Consider the following 10,946-nt stretch of genomic DNA (forward strand, 5'->3'; position numbering starts at 1 on the left):
ATTAAAAAAAAAAATATATAATATATAATTAAATTTCTTTCTTATTATATGTTTCAATGTTTTATATGTGCTGTTATTGTTGTTACCTATTAAAGTTATAACTTATTTATGTGTTTGTAGAAAAATGCCTAGAAAAAAATTCTAAGGGGAAGCATTGTTAAATACCAAACTCGACAGAAACTAATATATTTCTGAACCAAAGACAGCAGTTGGATCTTCAATGTTCGATTACAGCTGAGGATCCTACAGAAGTTCAAAGTAATTTTTCATTTAATTTACATGCGTGTTTCTGTTATAGTTGATTTATTTTTCAAATTCTTATATTTATATATACCATTTGTAGCTGAAAATGGTGGGCGCGCAGAGGTCGAGGACGTCGCTACATTAGAGAGTTGTACGAGTTAGATTCAGTCGGCAGTGTCAGGTTGGACGAAACGTTTGGTCAGCCTGTTGGATCAGAAGCTCGACTTTTAGCTGGATAATGGGCATTTTAGCACGAAATCCGAATATGTTACCTATAACTACGAGTATGGCATCAAATGCCCCGATAGCAACAAAAACCAAGCCCTCGAATAATATTAAGGTAACAAAATGTTTAATGTCATCTATAATGCTTGGGACAATAGTTTCATTTATATTTACTTTATTAACTTGTGTTTTTTGTTTTTTGCAGGCGAGGTTTGTTTTAGAGGTCAGGTCTGAGCTTTCTAAACATTTGTATTATTTTTTTTATAAGTATTTCATATTTATACTAAAAAATTTCATAGTAGGATCGTAAAGTTGGAATAAGCAGCGCAGAAACAAAATTCCCCACACAGCGGGTCGAAGTTTCCATGTGTAGTGAGGCGGAGTTTTTTAATTTTTTATTGTCGATATGTATAACTTTATTAATAATATTAACATATATAGGACGTCCGGTCAAGTTGGCGCTTCAACTTTTTGAAATTACACATAGGAAGAAAGATGGATCTCCCATGACTCCTGAAGCTGCTGAAATAATGGTACGTTTACTTAATACGATTTGACTTATTTTAGTTATTTATGTGTTTATTTCTAATGGTTTAATTCATTGCAGTTAATGCTATTGTTATGTTGCATATGTTTTTCAATATAATATTGTGTTCCTAACTATGTGATATATTTATTAGGAAACTAAATGATAAAAAGGCGGAGTACGAAGCATTGCTTCTAGTGATAGTTCGGTTCATCTTGAAGATATTGATAATCGGATTATTACTGAAGTTTTGGGTCCTGAAAGGTATGGTCGGGTTCGATTTCAAGGATCTTTTGTTAGCCCAACCCAATATTTTGGATCCAACTCCCACCAATACATGGCTTCGGGGAGTCAGGCTCAAGCTGAAGTTCAGAGGTTAAAGACCAAATGGCTCAGATGCAAGCGACTACAATTGAGGTTCAAGGAAATATGAAGAACTCCAGCTACAACTTAAAGCAGAGGCGGAAGCGAGGGAAGCAGCGACTGCAGCGAGGGAGCGGAGGCTGCAGCAAGAGAGCAGAGCAGAGCAAAAGTACGACGAACTTCAGTAGCAGCTTCAGATTATGATGAGATGTTTAAGTCGCAACTTCCACCTTCATAGTGTTGACATAAATATTTTATCATTTTAACATTTACATTTAAATTTTTTGCAAAACATTGAATTCACTTTATTTATTGATTTAATATTATTTTATTCCCTTATGTTAATATTATATATTTATTGCTATTGGTTGCTTTTGAAATGTTGCTTTGAATTTTGCTACAGGAGGGCAGAAAAATGAAATTTAATAAAAAAAATCCCAAAATAGTGGCGTTTTTGTATAAAAGCGCCACTAAAGAACATGTTCTTTTGCGGCGTTTGTAAAATGCCACTAAGACATGTTCTTTAGCGGCGATTAGAAAAACGCGCTAAAGACATGATCTTTAGCGGCGTTTTCCCTTAAGCGCCGCTAAAGAACATGTTCTTTAGCGGCGTTTTTTCTAAGCGCCGCTAAAGAACATGGTCTTTAGTGGCATTTTTTACAAACGCCGCTAAAGAACATGTTCTTTAGCGGCGTTTTTTTAAGCGCCGCTAAAGAACATGATCTTTAGCGGCGTTTTTTCTAAGCGCCGCTAAAGAACATGATCTTTAGCGGCGTTTTTTCTAAGCGCCGCTAAAGAACATGGTCTTTAACGGCGTTTTTGTTTGTAAACGCTGCAAACATTTGCGACGTTTTCATTAGCGGCATTTTTTCCGGCGCTTTAAGAAGCGCCGCAAATATCTTTAGTGGCGTTAAAAAGCGCCGCTAAAGGCCTAAAAAACGCCGCTAAAAACCTGTTTTGGTGTAGTGCCATATGGATTAAACTATTGATGAAAACTCTCTCTTATTTGAAAACTAAAGCCACTTGAATTATGACACAGAAGTTGGCACTTGGCAGAAAACAACCTATCATCTGTTACGGGTTAGAATAATAGCAGGAAAAAGTGTTAGCTAAAATTAATCAAGTTAATGAAAATGGGGAGTTTTTGGGTATTAGTTAACGATGAGTTTTGGATGTTAGTTAGACGGTGAGTTTTGGGGTGTTAACTGAAAAATGCCGCGTCATTGTTTGTTATGTTTGCTTTTCATTGAAATATGCACGTGCTGCATGGGAGGAAGTTATCGGAAAACAGAAGGAAATTTTAGCTATTTTTCTCCTCTCTTTCTTCCTTTTTCTTTCCCCAAATTTCTGTTCGATTTCAGTAATCTAACAAAGGTATCAGAGCTCAATCGGTCCCTTCAATGGCTGGCGATGGTGTGTCGACCCGTCTGCAGAAAGAGGTTGTAAGCATGCAACAAGAAATTTCTAAGATCCAAGAAGAAATGGGCCTTTTGGAGACGAAAATGGAAAATCGTTTGAAGGAGTTTAAGGAGGAGTTTCGGGGTGATTTGCAAGCTATGTTGGGTCAATACTTTGGACCTCCATCGAAGAGTTCACCAGTGAACGCTACAGTAGACAAGGGGAAGGGGGTACTAGGGGCTCCTCCGGGGTTTTCTCCCAGGATTCTAATCTGCCACACACCCAGGCCGAACCATTTGTTATGGAAGGAGGAAGCGTTCATGTGAGAGAGCAAACTTTAGCATCGGAAGCTTCGATGAAAGTTAGCAAGCTAGATTGCCCAAAGTTTGATGGTACCGATTTCAGGGGGTGGTGGACCAAATTGGAGCAATATTTCGAGGCAGAGGGTACTCTGGATGCTAGTAAGGTCCGCGCGGTGATGTTGAATTTGGAAGGAAGGGCGTTGAAGTGGCATCATTTTTACTCGCAGAGAAATGGGGGCTTGGACATGTTGTCGTGGCCGGCATACTTGAAGAGTTTACAAGATCGATTTGGGTTCGGGCAATTTGGGAATCCGATGAGGGAGTTGGTCAATCTGAAGCAGCAATGTACGTTTGAGCAATACCAGGATACGTTTGTGGGGTTATTGAACCAATTGCACCTTCTTGAGACTTACGCTCTTAGTATTTTTTTTTAACAAATTAAAGGCTGAAATAGGTCACTATTTAGACCTATTTGAACCTCCTTCACTAATGGAAGCTTTCCAGTTAGCCAGGAAATAGAAGTGCTGATTTCACACTCTGGCAAAGGATATACAGCGTGGGGGGCTAGCTCACCTAGAACTTTACCTGCCACGTCAACTGTTTCAAGATACTTTTTTCTCCTGCGAGGACAGTGACGGGAACACAATCTATCAACAATATGTCTTCCAGCAAAGGTGGGTCCCGAACTATATCTCCAGCTTTGATGGCTGAGAGGAAAGAGAAGGGTCTCTGTTTTTGGTGTGGGGCTAAATATCATGTGGGGCATAAGTGTGTAAAGTCTCAATTGTATCAATTTTTGCTGGAGCCATTTTCTGATAGTGAGGCAGAGGAATTTCAGGAGTGTTCCGAGAAATTAGAGGAGAGTGGACTTGAAGAAGAAGGTTCCAAATCTCCTATGATTTCGTTGCATGCCTTGAATGGACTACAAGGGCATAACACTATGAGGGTGGCTGCTCGGGTTGGTTCATGTGTGGCTATCATCTTAGTTGATTCCGGGAGTACTCACAATTTTATTGATGCTAGATTGGTTAATAGACTGTCGTTGCCTGTGACAAACCAAGAGCAACTTAAAGTGTCAGTAGCGAATGGTAACTGCTTGTTCACGAGAGGATTGTGCAAGGGAGTTATATGGGAGGTTCAAGATCATAAGTTTGAAACTGATTTCTTAGTGCTATCATTGAAAGGGTGTGACATGGTCTTGGGGGTACAGTTGTTGTTGGCATTGGGGAACATTATATGGAATTTTGGTTCTTTAACGATGCAATTCCAGTTAAGGGGGCAATCTTGTATTATTCAGGGCATTGTTCCTGGTGCACTGGCAGCCCAAGACATGGATTCAAAATGCTTTGCGTTGATGGGACAATCATTGGGACCTTATACAGCAGTTTTGAGTTCGCTAGAGCAAGTTCTGTTTTCCGATAACTTCCTCCATGCAGCACATGCATATTTCAAGGAAAAGTAAGCATAACAAACAATGACGTGGCGTTTTTCAGTTAACACCTCAAACTCACCGTCTAACTAACATCCAAAACTCACCGTTTAACTAATACCCAAACTTCCCGTTTTCATTAACTTGATTAATTTTAGCTAACAATTTTTCTGCTATTATTCTAACCCGTAACATCATGTATTTTCTTGCTTAGATTCTTGTCATCTTTCATAATAAATAATATTTAATTTGTTTTCTTCAGATAGTTAAAGAAAACAACCAAGAAAACCACAAGATAGTTAAGAACAAATTTAGCTAACTTCCATTTTCAAGACTTAAAATGTTCATATATCATATGCAAAATGCTGTCCCTCCACCATTGGACTATACAAGTAGACCAATATATATGTAGTAAGACAACAAAGATACCTCTTATGGAGTGCTTCAGCAATGAGCAGTAAGCATTAAATAGGGAGTGCTAAAACTGGGTTGGCTTTTCTTGATCACGTTAGATCTTTGTATACATGATAAGTTAATTTAAACGTGTATTGAGTAAATTAGATAAAGATTCATGTCAAAAAGATAAAAATTAGGTCATAATCTTTTTCAACCATTTTTAAATTCCAGGGACATTATCATCCATGGGATTCTTTTTATTAATGTGTTCGGTCCAATCATGGAAACCAAGCTGCTTTGCTTCGCAATCAGATATTAGACAGTAATGGTGGCATTGTAAAGAAAAGTGGAGAACGTCTCATTCCTCAACCAGGGGAGCTACCTAAATGGCCTATCAATCATATAAGTTGATGGCGTGCATATAGTGGATATGAATATGATAGATCGATGCCCTCCACTTTTCTTTCTTTTTTCTTTTTTCTTTTTTATAATTAAGGGATAATGATAGGGTTGTTTGGGATTGAATGTAATGACATTTATTTTCTGAAATGTTTCCAAGAAATTAAATTATTATCTATTCTAATTAGCGATGGCATCGACTGTTCTTTTTTATCTCACCCCTTACTCGATTCTTATATATTTCTTCTTTTTACAATCTATATTTTAACTTGTTTTTTTATAAATATATATTTAAATATATCTGACTTCAATTTTGTATAACATTTTCATTTGACTTTGAAATTGACTTATTCAATCTTATTTTGCCCTCTAAATTTCGAATAATATTTTATAGTATATTAATATTTGCAAAATTAAATCAAATATATATTATAAAATCTTATGAAGGAAGAATATATGATGAAATATATAAAAATATATATAATCTAATTATATGTTATAAATTATTATACCATTAAAAATATAAAAATAGTAATTATAAAATTGTTGATGAAGTGTTTTAGCAAGGAAGGAGATAATGAGGAGAATGTGATAGTGCAAAGGAAGTTGATTCAACTAAACAAGAAGGGGGAAGATTGTTATGAGAAGGTTGAGTATAGAGAGTAAGTGCTCAAGGTTGCTAGTGGGAAAAAGATCACTTTCCCATCGTTATCAAAGATATTTATATGTAAAGTCCTCTTGTCTAGTAGTGATCACGGGGCAAGTTATTACATACCGAATATTATTATAGAGTGTGTGGTGGGACGTATTTTGTTATTTCGTTAAATGTAGTACGAGGTTGTTATGCTTAATAGAACTTAGTAGAAAATCATTTGTAAATATTTTTTCAATAATGCCAAATATCGGACTCAAGTAGAATATAACGAAGATATTTGTATAGGGCAGCGTATCGCAAATGAATGCATGGATGAGGCAGACGAAATTGGTTCCACTGTAACTTTAGTCTCGCCTGATTTTAGCCCAATCATAAGGAACAAATCTATCACACTATGGGAAATTAAATGCTAAATCGCCCTTTTCCCAAACAAGGATAACATCCGTGAAAGGAAAAAGGATTATCTAATCTAAGGTATTAATGGCAAGGGCGGCGTTGTCCCGAAAATGATTAAATTATTATTTAATCTCAATGGTTATTTATAAATTAATACCATATAAAATTATTTTTTAATCATTGATTCTTTTAAAATTTAAACTTTCATTTTATAAAAATTTGAAGTCAAGCAGAATTATTTTATGGACTTTTCTGACTATGTAATTCACTTTTGCTTTCAAAATTTTTACAGATATTTCAACAATTTTTTTCATGTCATTGACATATAATTTTAATAAATTTTTACCATAAACCATGAACCTTAAGCCCGAACTTTGAACTCGAATTATAAACTCTAAACCCTAAATCTTAAACTCTAAAAGAGTTTAGGGTTTGAGATTAGAGGTTCAGGTTTGAGTTCGGGTTTAAGAATTAGAGTCAAGATTCGAGATTCGAGGTTTAGGGTGAAAAAAGTTATTAAAATTTGTGTCAATGACATAGAAAAATTATTAAAATATTACTAAATAATTGAAAATAGACCATGAATAATGTGATGAAAATGATCAAAAATAATAATTTATCGTATCATAGGAGCATTAAATTAAATCTAAAGATTTTTTTTAAGAATAAAATAATTATTGGAACTCATACTAATATTGAATTATGAAATAAATGAAATGATGAATACCCCACAATTCAAATTCTAAATTTTGTAAAAAAAGAAAGACTTAAAAGTATTTTATCCCAATCGACAAATATATATATATATATTAGAAGCATTTTTCAAGTAGCAATAAATATAATAATCAAAAAAGAAGAAGAAGAAAGTAAACCATCAAAATCTAAAACAGATAAAATAAAGCATAGATAGATATTATGATTATCCAAAGGAAAAACAAAACAAAATAAAGAAAACGACAAGTCTTTAGTCTTAAAGACGAAAGTTAGTCCAGGTAAAGCGTGTCGTATGGGCTTTGCCAAAGCAGAAAGGTTTCACGAGATAGATAAGTCAGTTTGTTGTTTTGGATTACAGCGTTGGTTTGGTTGGTTGTTGTTGTAATAATGGTCGGCTTAGAGAACTAATCACCCCTTTTCCTAACCATCAAAATATCCCCATCCTTTTTTATATCCTAATCTTCCTCCTTTTTGCAGATCAACGATCCTCTGGATTTTTCTTTTCAGATTCCTAAATCCAACAATACCTAAAGCCTTTGAGATATTTATATAGATCGATCGAAATCGAAGACAGCAGGGTGGCTTGAGAAAAGGGTAAGTCTGGGGTTTGGTGGTTATTGGAAGTAAATGGCGAATCTGTATGTGAAAGCGGTGCCACCGGCGGATCTGAACCGGAACACCGAGTGGTTCATGTACCCAGGAGTATGGACTACTTATATTCTAATCCTATTCTTCTCCTGGCTCCTTGTTCTCTCCATCTTCGGTTGCTCTCCTGGCATGGCTTGGACCGTCGTCAATCTCGCTCACTTCCTCGTGCGTTTTCTTTTCTTGTTTCTTCCCATAATTGTTTTTATTGTCTTGAATGTTCAATTGGGTTTCTTTTTATGCCCGGGAATTACTTATTCTGTTTTGGGTTTTATTCGTTGTTTGAAATTGGCTTTGTATGGGTTGATTTTGAGTGTCTTGGATATGTTATTGCTATTTTCCTTTAGGTTCTTTTGTGGGGTTGTTGATTTGTTCTTGTTTTAAGCTTTAGTTACACTGTTAAGTTTGAATTCCATGCATCAGTATCTCTCTTTTGTCTCAGTTGTCGTAGAGAAATTGTTTAAGTTTGAACTGAAATCATCTCAATTGATATGGGAAATGGGTAAATCAGGGTGTTTTAGCGATTGAACAATGTCATTATTTTCTGAGAATCTGTTCCGAGTATGAGATATAGGGTGATATATATTCAAAATTTTATTTCCTAGCATTCCAACATGTCTCTAGAACAGAATTAAGATTTTGCCAATGCAAACCTAGTCCATGTTGAGCTGTTTTGCAGCTTGGCCATATATTATTACCTGTATTGGTAATTTGCCACCCGCTTATACTTCTCTTTATATCTGTCTGAAGTCCTTTATGTGCTGCTTCACTTTCTATTTTGCATTAACTCATGTTGTTAGAAGGTTAGCATCTATCTAATCATGAGGCTTTCCAACTAGTTGATTGCTGTCTCTAAAATATCCATGCCTTCTTGGTATTTCAATCTAGCTGATCTTGTGCTTCTTTCTCTTGTAAAAATTAGTTGCTTTTCTGTTGTATTTCACAGAGTACAAAAGCCTTAAGTTTTTCTATTGGGCTATTTTTTTCCTATTTAGTTTCAGAACATCACCAATCTGCTTGATAGTTATCTGAACCAACATTGAATAATCTATTTTCAGGTTACATACCACTTCTTTCACTGGAAGAAAGGAACCCCATTTGCTGAAGATCAAGGGATTTACAATGGCTTGACTTGGTGGGAGCAGATAGACAATGGAAAGCAGCTTACACGCAATAGGAAGTTTCTAACTGTCGTACCTGTTGTGCTGTAAGTCTTCCTTATTTGATATCTTGCAAAATGTGCGTATGCATGTCTTCATTTTCAAGCATTGAAGGTTGATTATTCAGCCTTTTCTTTTCTTCCCCTTATTAAATTAACAAACTGTATAGACTACTAGGCATGCCAGAATCAAACAATGGGTAAATAAATATAGAGCCCACTGATTATATATGATTTTGTTTGTGCCATGGGAGAGTTTCTGTAACATGGCTCTGTTATTATTGAGTACTCTTATTCATCAAATGGGTAGCTGTTGCTTTTCTCTTAACATATATCAAGTATGTTCATGTGCGTACAGGTATCTATGTTCTCATTTGCCTTCTGTGAACTAATATTTATTCAATTGCATTTGTAAAAAAAAAAAATGGTTTCTTTTGAATTCCTTTACTTATCACCAACATGTTTGTCAGTTGGTCGTTTTTAATATATTAGCTCTCAAGGCTCAAGTCAATGCCAACTTTTGTTGTGATACTTTGTTTTGTATAAGACACTCATCAAGAAAACCCTGCCTTATGTAAATAATTTATCAGACCTTTTTATTAGAGTTATTTGAATAGAAGATAAACAGGAAACTTGTTCCATTGGCAGGAATGGATGGATTCAATGTGCAGTGCAATACATGAACTTTGGTTTTGTTAAATTGTAAATTTTAGTTCAATTTTCACAAACCACCAACTCTGTTACAAACATGATACCAATTTAGGTTTACTTATTGCATACATGATTATATTGACTCAACTTGGAAATAACTGGATTTTTTTTATATATGTACAATTGAATTAAAATTGAAGTTTCATGTGTGTAGTTGTACTAAAACGAAGTTCATTCACATTAAACATTGGATCTAAGTTAATGTGTAACTTTTAGATTTATCCCTAGGTTTAAATCTACCTCCCTGTGTGTGAATGACCGAGTGTAACATCAAACTTTGAAAGACCAAAAGAGAAGAACTACTATTATGTGATTAGATTTTAGTCTTGCTATGGGATTTGAGACTCTGCCAAGTATGCAGTTTGTCTTCAATTTGGTGCAGACTTGTAGAGTCTTGTTTCCTCAGAGAAGTCTGGTTGATTGCCTCACAAATCAGACATTGACAATATTTTGATAGATGATAAACAACAGAATTTCATCCTTGATTGTCCTGCTGCTTTCATGAACCTCCGCAGTATGACTTCATGTATAGTTGATGGGCTTTTTTGTTTTGCCAGAGAGTTTGCTGCATTTAGGCATTTTGGATTTCATTTGCTGAAGTCAGATACTCAGATACCTATTGACCTTGTTTTTTTTCTGTTTACTGACAGGTACTTGATAGCCTCGCATACAACCGACTATCAACATCCTATGCTCTTTTTTAACACACTTGCAGTGCTTGTGCTTGTCATCGCCAAGTTCCCCAACATGCACAAGGTCCGGATCTTTGGAATCAATGCAGACAAGTGAATGAGTCTCCCCTTAAAGAATAGTTGGTTTTGCCTGCTAGAAAGCCACTGCTGCTTCCCCTATGCTAAAAACGGGCATCTTTTGTATAGGAGGACATTTCGAAAGCTGTCTTTTGTTTTTTTGGTTTTTGCTGAGTCTGCGGACTGCATTTACAAGCTCTCTTAGATCAATAAGTGTACAGTGGAGAAATCTAATGTATGTTAAATACTTCACTATGCTCTTATCAGCGTATCACATATCTTCATACCGTAATCCATATCTTTGAATCTCTTATGGCACCACCTGGATGACTCCAGTTCGGTTTAAGCATTAATGTGAAATTGGGTGTTAATATATTATGTTTATTGGATTGAAAATGCAGTAACATAATAAAGCTATATGAGAATATGGCAATAGCTGTTATAAGTTTGTATGGAAGAGACGTGATTCCAAACCCAATTCTTTAGATTGGAGAAGCATCAATAGAGAGGAGAGGAGCCAAACAAATAGAACTATGGAAGAAGTTACATGATAAAAACAGCACCACAAAACGTTACATATATATATATACACAGTAGAGTTATTGACTTCTCAAGCTGCAATATTTTCTTAGCAAA

At 35.4% G+C, this 10,946-nt stretch overlaps 1 protein-coding gene across 1 annotated transcript; it reads left to right on the forward strand.

The window, feature by feature from the left end:
• Window positions 1–7,170: 7,170 nt before the first annotated feature.
• Window positions 7,171–10,602, forward strand: LOC107954446 (ORM1-like protein 2). The gene is made up of 3 exons (XM_016890006.2): window positions 7,171–7,859; window positions 8,750–8,898; window positions 10,212–10,602. The coding sequence occupies exons 1-3, from the start codon at window positions 7,674–7,676 to the stop codon at window positions 10,348–10,350; spliced, it is 474 nt and encodes a 157-aa protein (XP_016745495.1). The 5' UTR covers window positions 7,171–7,673; the 3' UTR covers window positions 10,351–10,602.
• The last annotated feature ends 344 nt before the right edge of the window (window positions 10,603–10,946 follow it).

This window comes from Gossypium hirsutum, chromosome D07, assembly GCF_007990345.1.
Source record: "Gossypium hirsutum isolate 1008001.06 chromosome D07, Gossypium_hirsutum_v2.1, whole genome shotgun sequence".
NCBI classification, from domain to species: Eukaryota; Viridiplantae; Streptophyta; class Magnoliopsida; order Malvales; family Malvaceae; genus Gossypium; species Gossypium hirsutum.